Source organism: Mycetomoellerius zeteki, unplaced genomic scaffold (assembly GCF_001594055.1).
Source record: "Mycetomoellerius zeteki isolate Tzet28-1 unplaced genomic scaffold, Tzet1.0 scaffold174, whole genome shotgun sequence".
Lineage (NCBI taxonomy): Eukaryota > Metazoa > Arthropoda > Insecta > Hymenoptera > Formicidae > Mycetomoellerius > Mycetomoellerius zeteki.
Window position 1 is genome coordinate 3,273,979 of NW_017256696.1, and position 26,205 is coordinate 3,300,183.

The following is a 26,205-nucleotide window of genomic DNA, read 5'->3' on the forward strand; positions in this document are numbered from 1 at the left end:
TAATTGACATAAACGTGTTTCATATCTAACGAAAAAAAAATTTGAAAAACGGTTTTATTGAAAAATAATATTTTATAACAATTTTAATATTTTATAGCCTTCCTTTGGCTTCAAAGAAAATGTAATAAATTAAGGATGCTTTATACTTATGGCTAAAGTTGCAAAATTGATTATTTCAATTGTTTGAAAATTATTGCAATCATATTATATATATAATTGTATTAAATAAATAATAATCTAAAATATTTAAATGTTTGAAAAGTTTATGAAAATCTTTAGTAATGGAATATCCGATTTCAGAATTTTTCAATGGAATGTTTATGAATTGCTTAATACAAAATTATTTTTATTTTATCTCATTGAAATAATGGAATAATTTTTAAGACGTACCTAAATATAGCTTAATATTTACAAAATATTAACACTTTAATAGAAAGGTACATATAAATGAGAAAAATCAAGTAATTCAAGAGTATTTCAAGAAAGTATTTCAAGAGAAAATACAGTTCTAGGTATAAGTTTTGTTTAAGTTTCGTTTATATATATGTTGATGAAAATATTAGATTTCAAAAATACGCAAAGAAAATTGCCGAATAGTTCCACTTCTAATAGAAAGACGGGGAAGTTTTACCTTGCGACGACATCCTCGGCAACGTGGAGGATTTGATTGCCGGTTTCGTGGGTTTTGTATCCGCTAGTCGTGGTAGGCATTGCAGAATCGAATACGAGAAGGCGTTAGAGATTATTGCGTTAGTATCCGTGTCGGGATCGTTTTTTTTATAAATATACCTTTATGCGAAACCTTCTTACGACATTAAATCGAGCTCTTATCACTAATATTGTACACTGAATATTGAATATGATATTCGTTACTGGGTAATCATAGGAAGTAGCAAAAACGAATTTTTGTATTTTAGATGTAGAATACTTATTTCTTATCATCAGTCAACAATTATTGGCATAATAGGAGATTAAACAATTTTGTTAGGCGAAATAATGGTGTAAGTTAATCTCGAAATTAAATTTAATATATACGTCATAATGTACATAAGTATTTTGAAATAGTGCAATATTTTAAATAAATTTTTGCTTTGTCTCCAAAATTGGAAACATTAAAACAATGCAGATGTATTAATTCTTTATATTATTCTTATGAAGTTTTTCAAAATGGAAAAATTATACTGTTTTCGCTCAACGAAATTGTGGACAAGAAAATATATAAAGATATATATATATATATATATAATGCCAATCACATTGCGAGAATTGTTTATATAAAAATTCCATTTGTATTATTTCTGAAGAATATGCTATTAGCGTTCGAAGATCGATATTGGGAAAGACACAAGAAAATATGTCATAACGTGCCAGATTCATTACCGGACCATTAACAGATTCATTTAGCATTATTAATTATGAATCTATTATGTAAATGTAATAGAAAGAAGGATTACTAAATGTGACCAAGTAATTATTCGTGTTAATCAATCGAAATCAATCAATGGAAGTGAAACACGAATTGAGAACTTCGCAAGATTTTGAAAGTAGCAACACAGATTCTGAGATTATATGTCTTCGCTACTTGTGGCAATCTTCAATCGAACTTCAACCGAGATCAGATACACTTCAATATTATCCCGTAGCGAAATTGCATCCAATTCCAGCTCATTGCAAAACGGCCAATCATAACACAAATTCTCATCGTTTTTAAATTGCTACAGTTGCATCGTTTTTAAATTGCTACAGTTTCTATTATCTCAGGAAAAGATCGACGTCGTCGTCACGATTTTTAATTGTAACTACTGAATCTCAATGCACGCGCAGGAGAGAAAGTTTGTCATTATTAATCCTATCATATTAATAGAATCTGAAGAATTAAAAGAATAGTATTAGGAATAGAATAGTATTAGAATAGTATTACTTAAAAATTTATACATGTATTTGATGATTGTTATAAAACGAGAGTTCTTTCCGAATTTAGCGTTTTGCGATGCTAGCGTTTAGACGAACGTCTACCACTTCCTCAATAAGTGATCCGACAACGGTGCAATTCGGCCTTTACAGCGTGCTTAGCATACATATTTTGCGATTTTGTTTCTTTTTTTTTTAATGTGAAGTGCGCTAACCGTTACCTGCATGTTGCGGGGAATGTTGTTTGGGGGAGTTCATATCTGGTGGCTCGTCACTGAAGGACACTGACTTTTCAAACGACACCGACTTGTCTGCAATAGATGTTGATCAGCATATTTTCGCGTGATTTATGTGCGTAAGAAGCATAAGAAGCGTGTACATGAAGATGTGTATCCAGCCGGGATGGACGTCGATAATGGGGAATGAACCAGCGCGGGCTTTCGGAATACCTTTCTCGTTCGATTGAAAGAATCTCACTTTACGATTTTGCCATACTAATTAAGCTGAAAGCACAACACTTCGTGTTTTCCTTCAGCTTACTTCATCGATTCTTTTTATCCAAATTTTAATTTGTAAGTATTTTAATTAATATAATTATAACGCTTTACGATCTTTACTTCTGGGAAGCTACGGGCAGATACTTTCGCGAATCACCCCTAAAGCCAACGCTGAATAAAACGATCGTGAAAAGGAGATTTTGGCGGGTGCACCATGCAAACGAAAATTATGGATGGTTGTAGGGAACATTAGACCAGTATTCATAATCAATTTTTATTTCAAGGTCATCTCAAATAGTATCACATTAACTCATTTTAGACTGAAATATTTCCAGCGCTCTTTTGAGATCAGATGTTATTTAGACAAATTTTTTTAAGACAATTATATTAAAAATTAACTAAAAATAGATTTTCTCGAAATCTTAAAAAATCATTTCTTTACTTGAAGTACGAAAATAACAAAAAGCATACAACAAAAATGTATAAATTAATAAAATAATAAGTATATTTCACATAATAACAATAGAAAGCAAATTTAATTTTTCTATCTAGTGACTTTAAATTATCTATGAACAATATTATACTTCAATGTTTAACTAAAAAAATTTTTTTCTAAAGATTACTGTCCTTAAACAGTTCACTCAGCACATGCCTAAATACGGTTCTGATCTTAAGCAACGTCTTAAGATGCTATCAGCTCTGTGATTATAACATCTTACGATACATCTGTACTTAAGATAGTCTTAGATATAAAAATCGACTACAAATACCGGCTATAACATATTATAAATTGAACAATAGTACTCTTTTTTAAGATGCCATTTCAGCCCACGGGAAACAAAAAACGATGTGATTATAAATATAACAAGCAAAATGAGAAAGAAAACAATTGCAAATGAGCAGATTTAACGAAAGCTTGAAAATATTGATGCTATCGAAATTTATTGATGAAATATCCATGAAATCAGGATCGTACGAGCGAGAAGAGAAAATACGGCACGGATGTGTGTGCGAGACGTGCAACGATGACAACGCAAGAGATAAAAGGCGACAATGCGGCGAACATTCGCAAGTGCATACATAAAAGAAACGTATACATATTGAAGCGCACCTTTGCCTAATTTTGGCGGTTTAACGTCAGTCCTTAAGTACGAGTCATCTGTAACGGCAGGTTGAGACACTTGAATTTTAAAGGACACGCGTTTTATTAACAGCAATAAAGGTAGAGACAACGTTAAATATATATAATATGTAAATATATATATAGAAATATATAATATATAAAAATAGAGAAAAACTGTAATATCTGTATATTATATTAATAACGTATGTAAATATATAAGTAGCGGTTATACAGTGATTCGGAGATGAATAGAAGATAGAAGAAGATGAGAGACACACCTGGCAGTGAGGCAGAGCTGGAGCTAGAGTGTTTGTCGAACTCATCCCCGGCGCCTGGTGTGTGCGTTAGTCGGAATAACAAAGCAGTTGTACAGCAGGATTTTAGGAGAGTTCAGTCCGTGAGACTACACCGCAACTATATGCCGTCGAATTCAACCAGACTCAATATCCTCGGAAGCGGCTTTCCGAGCTTGTTACGCGAAAATATTTGCCAGCGTGCGTATTTAAATTCGAAACAAAGCTCGCTGAGAAAAGTCAATCGCGTTCACGAACGCCGTCTTGCTCAATTGGCAAAATTATTAGACGAAATTCTGACGTATTTGTCAACTTGAGACAATTTCTTGCGGGATTCGTTATTATACATTAAGAAATTAACAAGTATCAATAATTCTTTTAATTTTTATCGAGAGAATTTACATAAAATTATTATTTTATTTTTATTTGATAATAATCGAGTAGAAAATTTGCACTTCAAACGTTTAATTCGTTATTTTTTGTAAAAGCGTTTTATTTTGTCCTATATTATTCTAATAAAATTACAGTTGATATCACTGAGAATATTGCTGAGTGATACCTCCAATGTCCTCTAATTTCGTTAAATTCGTTTTTTAATCACGCTGGCTACAAATAATGGCATATTGTTACTGGCGCGTAAAGCTCACGGCATAAATTCTTCTAATATATATGTATATCTGCATGTATGTATGCAACACATATGTTACGTATGCACGTTTATATCTAAAGTTGTGTTTTAGCGAATCTTGACTTATCTAAAAGGCGGCCACGACGTTTGTTACAAACCGAAATACACAATGTGACATAAACGCGAAAAACTATTGTCTATTTTTTGTACGAATATATATTTTTTGCACGGATATTTCTAATATTATATCATATTTATTTCTAGCTCTATTTCACGTCTCGTTTTGTTTCTACAGTTCTAATAGTATGAGAAAATTCAATTTTTCTCGAAATTATTATATATTTTTGACAAGTTTTATCTGTAATTGTTTGGATTATATCGTAAAAACAGCGAATTTTTTTCCTAGAAAAAATTCGACGTAGCCGCCTTGTTCTCAATATCTATCGACTATTGATTCTAAAATGTATTTGCGGTATGATACTGTTACTAGAACCGTGGTTACAAGATGTCAGAGTCGAAAGACGATGAAGATGAATAGATGAACAGGCACGGATGAAACGAACAAGATGAATGTTAGTAGAGACTACTTTATGTGAGGTGTCTAGCAGTCTCGTATGCTTCTTAGCTGAAACTATCTTAGTGAATTAAGTGAATTGCGCTCTAAAATCTTCTGTAAAATAAGCACTGAAAGGAAATGAACGAGGTGGCATCACTAAACAGCTAAATCGATCGTCTTTATTCGGAACAGACTTCTCAAGAGAAGTTATAACGATATTTACGCGGCTTGTCTTAAAAGTAACGAGAATAATTATAATTTGCGATTCCTTGCCAAACTAAACTTTTTTTAATAAATTATTCTCGCTACGTTTGAGACGAGCCAGTATTCTTACGTCGATACGTTACCGAAAACCGTGGTAAACGACGTTATCGTGAAAGCCGAAATCGAAGGTACGGAAAGAAATTTGGGGGAGGAAACGAGATCAGAGATTTTACTGGACACGTACCTGCTGCTCTCGCGTAAGGATCACGTCCCGGTGGGACTTGCAAGTATTCTCGTGGCGAAGGGCTGGTGTGCGGCGCGTGTGTCAGTGCCTTCTGCACGAGCCCGGTTAGATTGGCCAGTTGTCTTTCCATGTGCTCCACCCTTATCCTGTGACAGATAATTCTGGGTCAGGAAATGGTCAGGTTAACGCTTATCTGTCGCTCTAAAAAAAAAGATATGGGAGAGCTCCGAAAATTTATAGGCGTTCGGCGAACAACGACGCTTGGATGCTGCAAGAATCATGGTTGCTTTAAACAGACATTACGTATCACGATCTCTTTCCAGACAGTTTCATGCGCTAACGACAAATAATCCATCAGATACAGAACAAAAGAAATCCTGTTTTTCATATTTGAGTTTAGTGCGTTTTTGTGTCATTCTATCTTTGTTTTAATGAACGATGAAGATAAAATGACACAAATAGCGCTAATAGCGTCTGCCCCGAACTCTAATTGTTAATCGATCAAGCAGAATGAAATGGCGCACTTATATTACACCTAAAGAAAAGAAAAATGTATAGTAATATATAGCAATTATAAAAGTGACAGCTACACAAGTTTTATGTAAAATTAATGTACATAGTTTAGTAAACTACTTCATAATCATTACAACTATAAATAGTTTATTCAATTATGTACATTAATTCTACATATAAAATTTGTATAATTGCCATCTTTATAGTTGCTATTACTATATTTTTCTCTAAGTGCATATAATGAACAAAAAGTCATCATTGTAAAAATATTAGACTTAATTTTCTTTTAATTTTTTAAGTCTTTATTTGCCTTGATTTATCTCAATTTGCACAAATATCGTGTTTCTTGAAAATAAGTATCCAATAAAAGAAATTCGATTTCTATAAGTTCCGTTATCAAATGAGATTTTATCTTAAACTACATTATTCATAATGCTAGAGTGCTATATAATGAAGATGATAATGATAAGCTGAATGTGATATAAAACATAATGAGATGATGATATAAAATCAATGTCACGAAAAAGAGAAGTGATGATCAATCAAAGATAATAATATACTGTACGTTACATTTGTTTCAAATATTCTTTGAATAAACATTTTAGTTTTACTGAGCTGTACTTATCATTATAATCTAACATTTTGGTCGAGGGAGTAACCATTAGCTGAAATACTGTTCCACAGATTACACGATTTCATATGATTTCATCTGATTACAAATAATTTTTTTACTACATATGAAATAATTTGATAAAATATACGATTTTATTTAATATTATATAACGATTTCTCGTGATTGCATATGTAATTATCGGATTATACATGGAGATTTCATATGAATTTTATATTGATTTCGAGGACCTTGTCCCACGATTACGTTAAGTAGTTACCCTCTCGATTTTGGCATTCGATCTGTAGTTAAGAGGTTGAGACACTTCATATCATACTGTACTAACAATAAATACTGACAATAGTCTCTACATATATCCGTTTTCACCAGAAAGATACATGACATAGAACATTCCAGCATTACTGCAACAACTCTATAACATTCCTGCAATATTGCTGAAATGTTCCATGCTATCTGGATCGACTTTTGTGCTATGTGAGGAAATTCCTTTTGACGAGAGAGATCCTCTCGTCATGCGCGCGCCACATGTAAAATCTTCATTTTCAAATATATATATCCTGTCAGTGAAATCGGATATGAGTTACATAACATGATGCTAATCACGTGCATCTATCGCTTCACATGACAAGTGACAGCAGTGCCCAATCTACGTCATGGTGTGACAGTACATAAAATGATATACAGGGTGATATATGTGGCGTGGATCAGGCCAGATACGTGATCCTCATGGCGATCAGTTTTGGCTTGATACAATTTTTGTAAAAGTCGTGCAGAGGCAAAGTGAGTTGGACGGTTGACAAGTATCCAGTTTAGTTTCCCGATATACACTACTCGCTCCGCGGCATAGTATTAACTCTGTATAGAAAGTTTTTGTATGAGAACCAAATGTTTGCAACAACTTTCGAGTATCTACATGACACTAACAGAGATTTATCAAAAATGTGAATTTTAAACGAGAGCAATTGTGTAATGCTTTTAAGGTCTGGTAAGTATCGTTATCGATGCGCTTTGTGGAAAGAAATATCTCTTTCGTTGATATTTGAAAGTTATTATCAAATGCGAGTTTCTTATACTTATCTCTTTTTATGCAAAAGTAATATAAATAACACTGCAACATTATATAAAATAATAATTATAATAAAACAATAATATTACTATTAAAGTGATTTCTATACGTGGATTATTATGGAAATAATGCAGAAATAGGAGATAAATATTATTGATTATCATATCAGCTTCATCATGATGGGAATAAATAGGTATTGTAGAGAATTTCGTAAACCATCTGTTATACCATTCATTAAATTTATTCAATGTTAAAAAAATTTGTAACTTGTGGTTGTGTATCGATCCATTTCTTTTTTCCGTTTTTTTTACGTGCAAAACACCCTGTATATGCATTCTCGTCTACGATCGCTAGTCGGCATGCTGCATTCCACCGAGTTGCAAATTATATCGTTTCTATATGCATTATATATATATATATATATTCTTTGAGGCACATTAATAATTTACATATAGCACACACACACACATCTTACTTTTTTGAGTAATAGAGAGCGTAATTATTTTGCAAATGTAGAACGTTCTGAAAAATATGGGCCTCATAAACTGACATATACAGTATGTAGCATGCATTAACAATCATTTTATTAGTTTCTTTTGTAATCAATTATAAAGTAAAATTTTAATTAAAAGAGTTATATAAAGATTAATTGAAAAATGATTTTATTTGCATTACTTATATTGATTTATATTTTTATGTAAAATTCAAATTAAATTAGTAACTGTAAATATTAAATAATGTTCTAATTAAAGTAAAACTCAATTTAAAAAATTAATTGAAGAGTTGTGAGAGAGAGTTAATTTATATTCCCATATTATCCATGACATATTACATAGAATGCTATTTGTCGTTTGTGTAATACCATATGAAGTAATCTGAATTCTACAATAGATGGAAAAAGCCATTTTGTTTTTCTTCTAATATTATTGCTACAAATTCATTCTTTACAAAAAACATATTATTTGAGACTTAATTTAGCGATTTTAGTGGTTTACGAAAAATATCAGTATTATACAAACGATATCTCCATCAGTATTTAAGAAGCGGAAAGATATAAATTTGCAAACTTATTTTTTTTTAAATCCTAGAAGGATCACAATCGCGTGTTATATATATATATAAATATAATAAGATTGAAATCTTTTTGCGCAGAGTAATATAAATTTTTAATATTTAATTATCAAATTAAACAAAATAAAAAGTGTTTACATCAATTATTATATAATGAATTAATTTAGAAATTTTCCATTCAATATTTATCATAATTTATATAAATATTTGACCTAATTATAAAAATGTGATTTATATGATAAAAGTAGTGATAGTGAAGTCGCTTCCGCTTTCCAAGTACATATTCATTAGAATTAGAATCGTGCCACTAATCGATCTTTGCCTCAAGAGATATAACTTGATGAAATTGGTAGTGGCAACTGTTTCTCTCTCTCTCTCTCTCTCTCTCTCTCTCTGTGTCTTTCTCTTTCATGATCACTAAATTAAAATATCCGACTTTACAACATGCATTTGCAGATAATTCGTTATGGACAGAGCTCCCGTTTTGCGTGGAGAAGGAAATGGTAGCGTTCACAAGGGAACACGTACCTCTCGTTCGAGAGACTCGTAATGAAATTCCTATAAATTACTCCACTTGGTAAAAAAAACAATGAAAGTTTTACAGATAGAAATCGTTAGCGTTCAGACTCGATCGGTCAAGCTGACATTTCACGAATGCGGACGTTATATTTGTGTAACGATCGAGTTAATTCTGGAATGGCAAATTTTCTATAGTTCTGTAGACGAGATTGAAAAGTTTCCACATCGAAACGACTCGTTTTGATAAAAGCGAAACTCACTGAACCACAAAGTCCGCAAAATATCAGTGTAAAATTTATGAACGCTTTTCGTTAAGCAAAAAAGGTGAGAACATATGAAGAATATAAAAGAAAGGGAACATATAAAGAATAAAACGAATAATTAATTTAAATGACGCTACCATTCCCTATAAATGTAGCAATGGATACCGGTCAACATTGCAGTTTAATAGCAAAACTTCGAATAGTAATTTACTGGCTGGAAATATTTCATTTCTCCATGAAATGAGTTACATTTATTAAAATATTTTATTAGCTGATAGACATTTCTTCAAACAAAATATTTTATAGTAATTTAAACACAATATAAATAATAATATAAATATTAATAAATATAAATATTAATATATTGTAAATATAAATAAAACAATTAAAATATAAACGCATATATTACTAGTTGGATTATGTCATCTCAAAACAAATATAATTAGTAATAGTATTATATTTATGAATAATTCATATTATAAAAAAAGACATTACCCCTTTTATGACAAATCTTTAACTATCGACACAAATTTTGCAAATTTCTCATATTAAGAAAATTCGTTAATATTAAGAGATTTATAAAAAAAATGATTTTGTATCATCATTTTATATTCTATCAAGTCACAATGCTAAATAATTGTTAGACTTTTAATTGATCGATTGTGATAAAATTTTGAGAACATTTTGTTATGTTTTACTAACAATAATTACAATAAAACAACAACATCGAATATATCCATCATTGTTTTTTTTTCATTGATGAATCCAGGTACTGAACAAATAGAGCTGAAGAATCATTGAATTTTCATTTTGAACCAACTAACACAATTGCTTGAAAAGTTTCTAGCCTCTACGCAAGGTTTGTAAAAATTGGGTAAAATAATTTCCGGGATCAAGAGAGACTTTTGCCAATAAGAGTCCTGGATTTACCAGCATTCCCCTTTCAGGGAGTAGCTCGCTCGAAACGATGCTCATGCAACTCGTATTCATTCGCGAACAGCCAGCCAGCTAACCAGTCAGCCAGAGTCGGTCGTGGCACGATTCTCGGATGGTTTCAATTCTTTCTCTCGCTCCTTTTCTCTTTTTTCTCATCTCTTTCTCTCTTTATTTTCATTTCCTTTTTATTCTGCGCAGGCAGGCCTCTACGCAAGACAAACACGCAAGCGACAGAGTGTTCGTGACGTGGGGTGCAGTACCGAGTAGCGTCGTAGCCCTGTCCGCCGGGTGGCAGGGGTGGCGGCGCCCCCGGAGGAAACGGGGACCGCGGGGGACCAGACGGCGGACGCCCCGGTGGTTTCACGCCGTAAAGGCTGTACGATTCCTCCAACAGCTCCGTATCGCTGCACCACCCACAACAGACATACACATCCGCGCTATCAGACATCCGTGTGGAGGAGGTCACAGTGCGGAGACCAGCGTCAGTGGGGACTATGGAGTGGGTTTCAGTCATTCGGGGTGGGTGGGACCGGAAACAACGTTTTTCTAGGAAAGAGGTTGCGAGCAGAAAGACGGGCAGATCGGGATTTCCGGGTGAATGGAGTTTATTCAAACGGATTGTACAGAGTCACTGTATTTACACGGATAGATGTGATGGATCTCTTATTAAAGAAGCTATATATAACAAATTAGTTCGTGCATTTATGCCCAGTCAATAATTTATCGAGGCGAAAAATACATAGTCGACATTGGACCATCGTGCGGCGCAATAATATTATATAACCGGTTATTTAATAAATTCAATCAGTTCTGGAGTATTTAAGCAGAGAGAGAATAAATGTATATCTATTCTGCGTAAAATGAAATATTGACGCTAATAAAATGAATGAAATGAATTTCGATGTAATGAAGCAGTTAACGTTCTATTCAAATAGTTACTCTTCTATTAACTTTACGAGTAGAATAGTTTAAATTCTTTACATTTTTTTTCAATAATAAATTCATCCGTTTATTTTTACAAATTAATTTAATTTTAGAAGTTAGTCGTCAACAGCGCAGCATAAAAATTTAAGTGCTACTATCACAATTTTATCGAATTTGAACTTTCAGTCAGTGTATAATTAAATGAAAAATGAAATTTTTCTATCATTTGCATTTTTAGAATTTAATTACTGAAGATCTCTAAGCTTTTAAATCGTTCATCTGTGTTAGCTCAAGGAATTTCCGATGTAATTTTAACGAATGAGTCCTAACTGTCAGAAAAATTCGCAGGTAAAAAAATTGTGGAAGTCTGGGGCATCTCTCCGTTTCGAAATATAAAAAATTTCGTCAATTATAGTCCTTATCGAAATTTAATACTGGCTAATTTAATACTAAAAGACAGTGATTAATTACTTATTTCGAATATTAAACGCACTGAACACACAAAAAGAATCACGTTACATTAATTGGAATGATAGAAAATGGACAAATCAGAGTTTTTTTTCTGGTTAAATTTATTACAATTCTAGTTGAGATAATCAGAACTATCAAAATTTTGATTGATAATCAGAATATGCTGGTTCGTTCATTTTTAAGAATTTTTTCTTAGTGCAATGATGCTTTTAATTCTCAATGTAAGTAATTAATCCACCTTCCAGTGTTCAATTTCTATAAGGAAGTTATATCACTGTGCCTTTTCGGCATTACAGATGCGAATCGCTTTTACTGCGCGAGATTCTGATTACCTGGCTTCTTCGTCGATGACAGGCGTAACAGTCCCCGAGTATTGCGAGTAATACGGATCCTCGTAGCTGCTGCCGGCGCTGTAAGGTCCGGGTGGATATCTTCCGCTTCCGGAACCGACGCCGCCGCCGCGCTCGGGGCTGCTCATGTATCCGCTTTCCCCATGTAGCCGATCTGCAGAGATTTAGTGATTCGTGTATTAGTGAAGACCAACGTGGAGAGCACCATCAACGTTCTCTTTTTACATCTGCATCACTGCGTTGCATTTTTGCATTGGACTGCTTGGGGGATAATCGGTTATTATATACACAGAGAAACTTAAGTTCGTTTCTATCAATGTAGATTAGTTTTAATCTCGACTATTTAATTTATTCTTTATTCTTTTCTATAAATTCTCAGGACTAGGAAAAAATAAAAAATAAATAAACCGAGATTAAAATTAATCTACATTGATAGAAGTGGATATTATATTCTAATGATATTCACGTGATGTCATTAGAAATTATTTAACAATTAACCTTAGAACGCTATCGATACAGATTGCTCTTGATATATAAATTTTATATGCGAGAAATTATACCATTCTGAATTAATATAACATAAGATTTTCATACATTTTATTTCACTTTTAATGACAAAATATTTATATTCTAGACCTTTATTATTAACTTAAAAGGAAAGAAACAATAAACATACTATTGAATTCAATCTTGAAATGATATGAAGTATATATAAGTCCAATGTTTTCTCATAACACTTATCAATAAATTAAATATATAATAACACAAAACTGCTTAAAAATTGAAATCACTTATCACGCTCTCTGTTATACAAATAAATTAAATTTTTAAAAGCATATCCCTGCTTGACAAATTGAACCTCATAACTAAATTCTTCGAACATCAGAATCTTTAAATCGAATATAGATTAGTCAATTAGTCGCTGTCACAATTTTTTATCTCAACATGTGATAAAGACTCTATTCATGACCACCGAAGGCGAAAAGCGTTCAATAATCTTGTTCACTTATACGTAAAATTTACATATGATAGCATTCCAGAGTTAAATGTGGGAAAAATATCGAAAGTAAAATATTAATTCTTAAACAATAATCAACCAAAAAACCAAACATATGTCTTAATAAACGATTAAAGCCAACAAATGATTGGTAAACAAAACAAAATCAGCAGTTATTTTATTAAAACTCAATGATAAAGAATTCATACGCTTGTTCTACTTGTTCTACAACGTTCCTTGTGCTTTTTAAGAGGGTTTTTTTTATGATTGTTATCATCTATTTGTGGCTCGATACCTCCGTCGAATGAGTTTCATGGTGCGCGAAATGTGCAAATAAAATCAGGGGACCGTATCGACGAGGGAACGTCATTTATATCAGTCATTATGATATGGAGAGGATAAGAAAAAAGATCTTCCATGATCGTGCTTCTTACGGGAGGGCATACAACTACAGTTCTCGAGTGACAGAGGGAGCGGATGAAAAATGAGATGAAAGAGATGCTGCTTTTCGTACACATTATGATATCACACAGCGTAAGGGAAATGACGCAGGATGTTTCTAAATGTTCATGAGGGATTTAGCTTTAGTGTTGGGAATACGTAAAATCACGATAATTTTGTAATGACTCTACAATTGCTCTGCACTTTCTACGTATATCATAATCATTAATTTAATTACGAACAAAATTACTAACGATATGGTTTATTGATAATATGGTTTTCTTTTGCATTTATATTTGCATTAAATTAAAACACTTCAAGATTTTTTTATCACACATAACATTAAATTAAATAAAGAAAATAAATTATTAGACGCTATGTTAAATATTTCTGATCAAATTATGATTGACAAAAAAATAAAAGGCGAATAACAGTGAATAATTCATTACACAAAATTTTAACTTTTTCAAATCAATTTTCGAGAGAAAGTTAGTTTTACAATACTCAAGAAAGTTTTAGTTTTCTTTCCTCGCGCGACATGTCAACGGCATAAATTTCACGCGAATTCAAAACATTTCGATTCCATTCACATTTATTCCCAACACTATTTCCACGGTCTCGAGGTCGTTTAATTAAAACTTGACTCGACCCAGTTTGGTTAATCGCGACTGCCAATTTCATGATTTTTCTGCGTTCCAAATAACCAACCATTTCCGTGGTTCAGTTTCTCCTTATTACAAATACGCCACATTTGTTACATTTTTGTCACATCTGTTACGCTTGAAATTTATTAGTCTTCTGCTCATAGCTTGTACCATTACTCTTCGCCCAACGGCTTTCTTCCGTAAAAGATATAAAAAGATTTCTCGTTCACGATGTACGTTTACTAATTTCGGACAGACGAAGATTAGCTTGCGATCTTAAAACGACTTATATTAAGCCTGCAGAGATTTATCTACCGCTCGGATTATACATAACCGCTGTGGAAACAACGATAAATAACGTTGCTATTTTTCGCGAGTAACTAGATCTGCACTATAACTGAATTCTATTTTACTTTATATATATATAACCGATTGTGCCGTTGTACAAAATTTACAAAGCTTGGTATCTCTCTTTATATCAGAATAAACGACATTATAAAAATCGTTAATAGAAAACTGTATAAAAGGTGAGCTCTATGAATTGCTAAAAATGTTTTATAAAATTTATATTGTATATAAAAAAAAAAGAGTTCTTTCCAGTGTTTTAAGATACTTATTAGTATCTTTATCAAATTGACGATCAATTTCATTATTATTATTTTAACTTTTATTTATAATTGTTTTTATGTCCGACATATTTAAATAATTGGCGCGCAATTCATATATGAATAGCTGGAAAATATTTAAAACATACATATAAAAAAAAATTATAAAATATTATTAAACACTAAAATCTATAGCCTTGATTATATTTAGTCCTTCTTTAATAATTAGTTGTAAGCGTGTGATAGTTATGTATTTACTAGAACACTGTTAATAAAGTTGGGAAGTAATTCGTTACTTGTGTGTGTGTAACAAAGTTAGAAATACTTTTTTTTCAGCAGCTGTAACTCAACTTCGTTTCTTTCTCTCCATCTATAACTATAACTTAATTTAGTTACATTTTAACTAGTAACTAATTTAATAGTTACTTTTATAGTTACTTTATATCAAACTTATTTCTCAACATATGACCAAAATAAAATGCTTAGTGAATAGTCTGTAATTATTTCTTATGACTGGAATATATTTTTATCATTGATAAAATCATATTCTGTAAATATTTGTATTATTATAATAATTAAATTAAAGAGCCTTTTATGCCTAATTCAGACTGGACGCGGCAAGTATCAAGCAACGGAGCAGCAACCAATCGATGAGACATTACAGTGGCGTAAAAAATATCGCCTCGCTGGTTGGTTGCTGCTCCGCTGCTTGACGCTTGCTGCGTTCAGTCTGCACTAAGCATTAGTACTTGAAGGCGTTTTAATATTAATTCTATATAATTTTAATTTATAATTTTGATTCCAAGTGTATATATTATTTTATTATGTAGATATATAATATAGCATATAAATGAATGTTCAATATAAGTAAAATAATTCAATAATATTATAGAAATGTATAAGATTTTTGTATTTAAGATGAAAATGTAAATAACAAACTAACTGAAAAGAAACAACTTATTACTTTTTAAGTAATTACAACCTACAACGGTAACAAGTTTATTTCAAAACCTGTAACCTGTAACAGTAATTAGTTAGGAACTTTTTGAGAGAAAAAAGCTATAATTGTAACTCGTTACTTTTATAAAGTAACTTTCTCAATCTTGGTTATTAGTAATATTAGTAATCAGCAGTTCGCTTGATAATATATTTCATAGGCGATTTTAAGTAGAAGTATTTCTTGTATAGCATATGTGTATTTTATATACATAATTCATTCAACGAACATTTTACTTTTGTTAAAACACACATACATTTGCAGTTTTGTTGCAGTGTAGCTCAAAGAAGGCGTTATTACTTGGCTTTCATGAGTTTCAGGCATCAAAGATCAGTCCGAGATATCCGTAAAGCATAAACGTGTTATTGGCGATCGTCCCGCGATCGTGGCCCGTTGCGGAAGGATCGAGCTGTGTCTGACGAATGTTTAAGGATACTACTGACCTGGTATACTATAGAGGGAGACCGAGCTGTCTCTAGAGAAGCGCGCCGAGCCCCCGAGGCTTCCAAGGGGACTCTTACCACACTGGTAGCTGCGAAGCGGCTTGGCCGGCGGCACCCCGCCAACACCTATCCAACCATCCAAAAAACCAAACAAAAAACCAATGTACCCAGGTGCTCCGATGTACGTATCTCCTGTTTCTCCGCCACCCTCCGCTAAGCCGTTCGACGTTCAGTGCACATGCAGAAGTGAACAAGACCGGAAGTACCGTGATCCGCGCGGCGATCGGACCGTTTTTCTCACGTCTCACCGCGAACTTTGTGTGCTACATCCAATTGAAATTCATACAGCGTGTCTGCACAAACGTTCGATACTTCCGAAACGTGAATACAACCGATTCGAGTGAGGGCGATAACATTCCTAAGCAGCGATTGCGCGCGATTTGTCAGGTGGAGACTGGAAACCTTTTGAATGAAAAAACGCGATGATAGAATTTACAGTCACATCTCTTACAAGGAAACCACACAAAATGACAAATTTTAATTTTAATAAAATTTTGTATACATACAGATTACATAAATAGATGAATATTCAGAACATATCAATCAGTTGCGGCTAATAAATACTTTTAAGGAATAAAATCATCTCTTATACATAGAACGGTTTCTAGTTTTTTTTTTTATTCTATCTCAAAAGCTATTCAAGGTATCAAAAAACGTTTATAAGATATAACAAAAAAAGCTAAAAACTGTTATATATAACGGAACATACAACGGATGATTTCCTTAAAATCATTAACTCCAACTGATATTTTCTAAATTTATTTATCTATGTAACCTACGTGTACAAAGTTTCATTAAAATTAAAATTTGACACCTCGCCAGGTTTTCTTGTTAGAAATTTTTCGACGATTGTCACGCAGGTCTGCACTACGAGTTTAAATATAACCGCGCGATTACGAACGTCGTTGAAATTTTGACGTAACAGCTTGTCGACTTTTACATATATGCACTTCTCGACCACGTCACGATAATCGTAGCGTCAAGAGAAATGTCTTCTTTAGAAAATGCTTCCGTTTAACTTCTTTTTCTTGGCTGACAGCATTTAGCAGACGCTCGCGTGTTTTACTATACAAAATAGATATGCCTCGTCATAGTGGTTGATGATTAATCACGATCGATCTGCGATTGGGCTATTCACGCGTCCTAAATCCGTTTCTCTCGGTATCTCCGTGTAAAACGTTTCTCTCGACAACAAGGAGAACGCTCGTGGCAGCCAGAAATGAGGCCATCCTTTCCCCTTGGACTAGCAGGTAGCCTGTTAAGTGTTTTTGAGTAGTTCTCGGATAGCGCTCGGCCAAACGCCGACGGTCGTAACGATCTCCGTTGCACGATTAAGAATCGAAACGACCTTGCAACCGTCGATCGGAAGTATGAAGAATGGAGAGCGATTGCGAGTGTGTGCATCTGTGTGCGCTTAAGCTCAAAGCACGAGGTACGCGTTTGAAAAAATTGGTCGAGTTTCAGGAAGATTTCAAGAGAAAAGTGCGCTAATTTGCGAACAATCGTTAATCATTTCTTTTTCTCACCAATCTTTCTTTGCCAGCCAATTAAATTGCGAAGATAACGATCTTGAAATATAATTTAAAATACCACAGTTTATAATAATAGAGCAGGTGAATTTTGATTTCACCTGGAATAACATTTAGTCATTTACATACATTACAGTTTTCAAAAGCAAAAAATTGAAGAATAATTGTTACATCCAAATAAATATAACTGTACATCAAATACGATAAAGAAAGCCATGATCGGTCAAAGTTAGATGTTTCGAATAATACATTATATATTCTTTATTAAATCAATTTATTCCAGATATGATTGCTCGCCGATACTTTCGGACTTTCAACACAATCATTCTGAAACGCTAATAATAAATTAGAAAGAAAGAAAGAGAAAAAGAAACTTATTGCGAAAAATATTACCTCAGCCAGGGTCCGAACCTGGCCTTAGTTGTCGAGTTGGCTAAGACACTCTTCCGGAAAGTTGAGAGGTCCCAGGTTCGAACCCTGGCTGAGGTAATATTTTTCGCAATAAGTGTTTTTCTCTCTTTCTTTCTTTCTAATTTATTTAGGGGAGGGGATTATTAACGTTTCAGAATTATTGTGTTGAAAGTTCGGAAGTATCGGCGCGCAATCATATCTGGAATAAATTGATTTAATAAAGAATACATAATGTATCATTCGAAACATCTAACTTTGACCGATGGTCATGGCTTTTTTTATCATATTTAATATATTCATACATACGATTGTAACTAAAATTCTTATAATGTTTAAATATAACTATATCTATAATGGGTACTGTTAACGATGTATCGTTTATTCTAAAGAAATGATAATTGACTAACTGTCGGTTGCATTGAAATGTAAAGGTTATTCCAGATTATAAAGTCAAGCGAATATATAATATAATCCTCACTATACTATCTTGCTTTCTGATATATAGTTACATGCTCGCACTGTAAATTGCAGCATGAACTAATTGCAGCCACTCAATCTATTGAATAGTTGCTTCGACCAATTTTCAGCAAAACGATAAAAGAGATTCATGTTCCTTTATATGTATATCGCGTACAGGTGTTAGGATCGTCGAGACGAACAATTTAAGCGTGTTGCACAAAAGGCGACCAGAACTTTACAATGTCCGTATAAAATCTGTCTTGCACTCGAATAAAATGTAACTTTTTCAAACAATAAGAAAAAGTTGATTTTCTGGTGTCTAGTTTCTCAATTCCTTGTAATTCCTTCTCACTGAAAGAAATCCTTTTAAAGAAATCGAATTCAAATTCTTACTCCAATTCGCTGAATTTTTCATGAATTTTGCAAAACCTTTGTTTTACAATTTTCAAGATAAGGCATAACACATACATATATATTACGCTTTCGTCATATCGATTTTTCAAAATCAGAGAAAATTTTGAGGATTCTAGATTCGTAATATTTTTTTCAGAAAGACTTCTGGTCACCTTAAATAAAGTATTTGAGGGGATGCGAAATTACGCGGGGTGTGCACTTTATATAATATGTTTGCATAGACCTCATGAGAAGAATGGTGTACTACAGAGAACATTGGTGCAGGCGTGAAGGAAATGCACAGGCGCACGAAGCGGTAAATTCCCATTGAGAGCGGCCCAAAGTTGTCGCTCTATAATCTCTTTAGAAGTACGTGCGACATTTTGCTCATTACTAACAGCTTCATCACGAATATATATCTCGAAAGAGAATATATATTCTACAAATTAAATTTATTTCTGCCTAATCCTATATATATTAATTGCAAAGGTTAATTATAATCTGTTTAGAGAAGAATTAAACAATTAAATATTATTCCAAACAAGCTATAAATTTTCAAATGTTCACATCAAATTTAATGCGAGGAATTTTCTGGTTTACGGTCGACAATAAATGTCACGCATTTGACGCACAGTAATATCAGGAATTTAGTGCGAAAATACATTTCGAGCGTTGTTGGGCCGCTCGTTTGATGAGTCGTGTCGATAGGGTCTCGAGAGTGAAACTCGTGTTTATATACAACGCGCGTGCACGATGACACGCGCGTGGAAACGAGAAGAAATAGAAAATGCGGACATTCGTATACCTGGTGTGGTGAGAGTCTTGGGCTGCGTCGGGGTTGCGCTTGGACCGACGCTCGACGCCGCTGGACTGTACGCCCTTAGAAGAGGCCCACCGCGCGGCAAGGTGCTGCTTCCACCCACATAGTATCCGCTACCGGACGTCGAGTTCTTGGCCGTCTGCAATCAGAAAGATACTTGTCAGAGAGTATAATTTGGGTCACGCGCCACAATAATTCGAAGGTCGAGGAATCGCGGCTATTTTTCACGCCGATCAAGACTCGCAATGGATCTAATTGACGTATGGCGCAACAAACGTCGGACTCTGTCAATTAAAGGGCGATATGGTAATTGTGGTAACCAGCAAGACGTATTAATTACGTGGAGTTGCAAGACTTTCTTATAATTAATTGCCGAGTCTCGTTTAGGTATCATAACATTTGCAAACGAATCTTTTAACGAGATTGTTCGGGATCGTTATCTTGTCGAGATAGAGTCTTGTCCATGTACAAGCGTCTTCCGACTGTCGCTTTCGCAACTGGTTTTAAGACTCAGCGCTGTAGTTAACGTTAGCTTTCCAGCGCGAATTTCCAACGCAGCCGTTTTTATCATCGTTTTAACGCACACTATCCATATATATATGTTATCTTCACACATACGAATTTTGATGAATGGCAGTTTTAACTTGCACAAAGTTGAACAATTCGTGTTAAAACATTTTAAATGTCCCAAACAGTCCACTTAAATTTTCATGTTAACATAGGATAAATATATTAGAAAGTAACATAAATATTATGTAAAAAATTAACATAAAAACCGTAACACTGACACAATTTGTAGGAAATCATATCCCTTTATTAAAATTAACATTGATAATGTATTAAATTAACACATTTTATTCATTTATCTTAGAATTTACGTTTTAAAATATATTATTTTTATATTATTTGTTCACTTATTCACAAAATGTGTTATTTGAACACTAAGAAATATGTTGAATATCAATTTAGCATAGAATATTCAAATAATACAATCACATTATGTTAAAATAACACCCGGATATTTTAAAAATCCAACACAAAATTTTAACAAAGACTGAATTAGACTAGTTTTAACACAAAAAAAAATATAAAATATATTTTCTAAATTTATAAATTTAAATAAAAAGAGAGAATAATAACAAAAATCCGTATACATGCTTTTGTATTTTCGAGTAAAGTATATTTTTAAATGCGAGGTCGACGATGCAGAGCCTTGAACCTTTCTGTTTAGCTCTGAAATGCACGATATGCTTTGAAATATTTATACGCGCAATAAAGCGTTTATAATTCCGCTCCCGCTTGCAACATGGAATGCCTAAGTTATTCGCCGTATCATCCCGTTTGTTTCGCACTGCTTGTCTCGCCAACTTTCCACGAAAGATTCACTTTCCCGTATCGATCACACAGACTGCACGACACATACAGAATGTACAATTAGCGATCCCGCATAAGGTTTTAAAACGGTTAATAAAATGAAGCTGTTTCTCTCGCATATTACATTCAAGTTGGCGTGACGAAACGTAGTCAATAAATTCTTTAACGCGACCGCAATTCATCTTACCAGTATATTAAATTGTTGAAAAAAAAACCGCAGAGTGTATAGTAAAAATATCTCAAAATCTCTATTTTGAAAGTAAAAAGTATTTACATAATTGTAAATATATTTCCTCATATCCGTACTTCTTCATATTTCTTCATTATATGTAATTGTCAGACCGACAATTTTTCTTTGTTTTCGTTATCTCGTTTATATCGGAAATCGATCATGACAAACACAGTAGTTACATTGCGAAAAAATTCTGGTTGAAAATAAACGAACCAGTAGATTCTGATCAATCAGAATTCTAATCGAGATAATCAGATGTCCAATTACGTGACCGGAATTCCGATTAATGTAATCTGGTTCGTTCATTTTCAACCAAATATTTTTCTCGGTGTACTACATTTTCTAACAACCGCGATTTTAAATTGTTCGAAAAACTAGAGAATGCATATAGCAAACTACATGACACATATGGAACATATTTATGATCAGCGATCCCGCATAAGGCAACCGTTTTAAAACGGTTAATAAAATGAAGCTGTTTCTCTTGCACATTTTGTCGGAGTTAGCGTGGCGAAACGCAGTCAATAAATTTTTGAACGTGACCACATTTATACTATTCTTACGATTGTACTAAATTGTTGAAAAAACCGGAAAAAACACATTATTCTCGACTAAGAATCTTTTAAAATTTCTATTTTAGAAGTAAAAAATATGTAATCGTAAGTATACTTCTTCATATCCGTATTTCTTTATATTTCTTCATTATTTGCAATTGTTGGACGATTTTTCTTTATTTTCGTTATCCCGTTTGTATTTGAAATCGATTGTGAAAAATGGTAGCCATAAAAAAAATTCTCTCTATAAATATATATAACACAATAAATTTATATTTATAATACAGTCTATAAATCAAAAGAAAGTATTATTAACTATTATTTTAGCTGAAAAATTGATTTATGTGTATTTTGCTAAATTATCTTTCGTTTCAAGAACTCTTTTGAACTTTATAATGTCAGTAATCAATAGGAAACAATACATGTAAATTCTACATAAGTGAAAAAGATATAAGCGCTTAATACTTTTAGCCAAGGAGTATTATGTTACCTCTGTTTCGAAACCACAAAGCATCCATTGTAAAAATATATTTCTTCATATCTATATGTCTTCATGTTTCTTTATTTATATCTGCAATTGTCGGCAATTTTTCTTTATTTTCGTTATGTTTTCTGTATCAGAAATCGATCGTGACAAACGCGGTGGTAAATAGGTATGGGAATAAGTGTGAATAGGTCTGATACAGATATACATCAGGCAAAGAAGAAATGATCGGGCGTTCCAATACGGACATTCTGATATGGGCGTTCGATCCGTAGGGACCGTAAGGCAATCTCCAGCTTTGTAGTCCATTCTCATTCGTATCGAGATTTAAATTACACGTCGTGCCCAATGACGAAAATGGGCTGCTTTAACCTGAGGCCGCCACGAAAAGTCCCTCCCTCTTACCGATTCTTACTCGCGCGCTCGCACTCGGCCGATTCACATCGATTTCGCTTTAGTCGTTGTTTACCGTCGCCGCGAGTTCAGCTAGCCGCCTCACTCGCCGGGCGGTCGCCCGGAAGAAATAGAAATCTATCGACGTAGGAAAGAATTGACTGAGAATTTAATTAATGGGGAGTGGTTTTCCAAAGAACGATTGTATCTAAAAATCTACGAAAAAGGAAAGTCGAAAAGAAAGGAGAAAGAACTAAATTTTCCTCTCCAAAGGAGATTATTTAGTTTTGTGGCGAGACTCACGTATACCTTTCTTTTTGGCAAACGAGAAACAATTCAGCGGCAACAAGAGAAAAGGAAAATAACAATTTCCTGTCCAGGCGTTAATCATACATCGAATAAAAGAAAAGAAAAACGACAAATATTCTTCTACTCCTTTTATACAGCTACAAAGAAAGTGAGAAGATACTCGTATATAAAAAGAAGTCCACGGTTGCTGAAGAATCTTTTTCACTAGACTTTTAATTATAAGGATCATCAAGCAAGGACCGAGAGACATCTGTCGAGACTGTTTGAGAAAGAAAAGAAGATGAGTCACGAGTCTTGTGCTTTTAGTCAAAGTTGTCACACATCGAGCATAGAGGATATACTATAGGCAGTAAGATCTCTTCCGGTTTTTCGGCAATCGTGTCGAGTGTACTAAGAAAGTATACACGACAAAGAGTTTAGTTTCTTGCTCGTATCGTCAGGCGTAAATAAAAAGAAAAGTCCAGAGACGAAGTCTGTATTGGGGAACAGAAAATCCGCGTGTCGTTGTCTTGATCGAGAAAAGTGTCACTTGGCGAGTGACAAGTGAGATAAGTTGCGAAAAAGGTCATGAAAAAGAGTTTGCGAAGCAGAGGGACCAAGTAATTGTAAAAAATCGACGAGGCAAGCTGTGAAGGAAGATCGGCGAAAGAGGCGGAGATGCCAGGTAGTTTTCTATGGTTTGAACAGAAAGACGGTAGACAGGAGGACGAGGGAACTTACAGGGTCGCATGTAGCGATTGAAAAAGGGATACCGGCAGGCAAGGTCGGTAAGAAGAGTTGAGCGGACAACGTCGAGAGACAATTTTCTTTTCGTGATCGCGATCAGATAGTCGCGGGATAAGATTAAAGGGAGAGAAGGCCAGAGTGGGCCAAGGAAACGAAAAGAGAGAGAAAGAGAAATCTCTCTTTTCAGAGTAAAGATATCAAGAAGAAGAAGAAGCAACAGCCGTAAGAAGTAAACAGAGAAACTTTCGCCGCGAAACGATTGAAGAAATAGCAACTAGATGCAACGAGGACGATGATCAGATAAAAATGAAGAAATTCGTGACAAACTTCAGAATTAACATTCTCCCTTCCATGTCCTTGATCCTTCTGAGCTTACTTGTTGCGGTTTCGAAAACATCGACCGAACTTGTCGACGTCGAGAGAAATCTCGGCGGCACGCCGATGCACGGCGTACAATTAACGCAAAAGGGCTACATTCAGGTGAGAATCGCGTGTAATTCGAGGAAAGCCGGATTTTCAGCCCCTTCTGTTTAACTTACATTAAAAGCATGAGACAGCCTCGCTTAATCCTTTGCTGTTTCAAATTATTTCTCACACCATGAGAATTAATAGAAAGATTAAGTATATATTTCGTCTTCAATTTCATCTAATCAGCTAGTCTAACATGAATCAAAGAATTTTCATTGCTTGGAGGAATTTATAGAGATTCGTCAAAAATATAAAAAGGAACGATATCGGAATACGGAAAGTCCGGGTTCGAATCTTGGCTAAGATACAATATTTTTCACAATAAGCTCTTTATAAGTTTTAAGATGCTAGTAGCATCAAATCAACGATCCAATTTAATTTTTGGGATTATTATTATTTCAGTTTGATGTTACAAATCTGAAAGTAATCAGACATGTTTCTGATAATTATGCAGAACGCTCAAATTGGTTGCTAAAATATCAAAACTTTTTGCAGCATTGTTCGTGATGCTTGAGATTCTTACGTATAAATTATTTAGATGCACCAACATTATTATTTTCAGATCTGTATCTAGCTACATTTTTAGATACTTCCCCAAAATTCTTTCTATTTACCTCTTTGAAGAATCTCCATAAATTTCTCTAAGTACCTAATAAAAATTCTTTGATTCATATTAGATGAATTTGATTAGATGAAGTTGAGGATAAAATATCTAATTTTCATATTATTTCTCATTCGTAAAAAATAATTTGGATAACTCGTCGATTATAATGCATAGATTCGAACGTTTGAAAAATTATGTGACTAGGCGTGACTATATCACAACGCGTTATGTTGTCCAATTCGATACAGAGGAATACAATAAATTATTTAGTAATTAAATGCATTTAATATGGAGAAAGTAGAGAAATAAAATAGAGTGAGAATTTCAGATGCCATAGCACTAAGAGCATGATATAAAGATAAAGTTATAATTATGCAATGATTTATGTAATTTTACATTGTTGAAAACTACTAAAATCCAGAATATAAACATAATCCATAAATAAAGTTTAGATGTCCAATTTTAAACGTCAGAAGCGTATCGAATGTTTCGTATCATTTATTCTAGATAAATTGTTCAATTATTCAAGCTTGCAGTCAGAAACATAAAAATTTTTACCGTTTGTATACTGGGTAGCCCTGCAGGAATTCTTGTGATTCCGTTGAAATATTCGAGTAAGCCATTAGTCAAATTGGTTACAGAGATTGCACAGTAAAACACATTCCGTAATACCCTGCATCTAGATATATCGGGAAAGAAAAGCTAGCAAAACAGTGAGAACAAATAATGATAAATCGCCATATTGTCGCCATATCGGATATAAAAGGTACATATGCACCAACAGAGCGTAGAAACTTACGAAATTTCTATCGATTACGTGAGCAAGAAGGTAGTTCCATAACACGTAGAAAAAAAGAGTTAGATTTCACGCTGATTGCCTAATTTTCATCGTTCACTCTAAGAAACGTCATGGTCTACATACCCATTTCTATATGTACAACGTGTCCCAGATTTCCTGCGCTTTCTTTTGCCTACAAAGATTCTTTGACTAACTCGGAATTTTTTCCTCGTAAGATTCTTTCTTACGGATTTTCAAAATTCGACTTTGATTACTTAGTAAGA

The 26,205-nt window shown here is 33.5% G+C and overlaps 1 protein-coding gene across 12 annotated transcripts in view; it reads right to left on the bottom strand.

Moving 5' to 3' along the window:
* LOC108721548 (coiled-coil domain-containing protein AGAP005037) overlaps window positions 1-26,205 on the bottom strand; it is a 242,315-nt gene that overhangs the window by 24,432 nt on the left and 191,678 nt on the right. For 2 of the 12 annotated variants that reach the window (XM_018446147.1, XM_018446145.1), the window contains 9 exons: window positions 19,985-20,138; window positions 16,328-16,453; window positions 12,183-12,354; window positions 10,716-10,859; window positions 5,457-5,602; window positions 3,810-3,863; window positions 3,520-3,588; window positions 2,133-2,222; window positions 632-694 (listed from right to left, as the gene is read on the bottom strand). In XM_018446147.1, the coding sequence (XP_018301649.1) occupies window positions 632-694; window positions 2,133-2,222; window positions 3,520-3,588; window positions 3,810-3,863; window positions 5,457-5,602; window positions 10,716-10,859; window positions 12,183-12,354; window positions 16,328-16,453; window positions 19,985-20,138 (1,018 nt within the window). The remainder of the gene's footprint in view (window positions 1-631; window positions 695-2,132; window positions 2,223-3,519; window positions 3,589-3,809; window positions 3,864-5,456; window positions 5,603-10,715; window positions 10,860-12,182; window positions 12,355-16,327; window positions 16,454-19,984; window positions 20,139-26,205) is intronic. The other 10 variants (XM_018446146.1, XM_018446153.1, XM_018446154.1 and 7 more) reach the window with 10 other exon arrangements.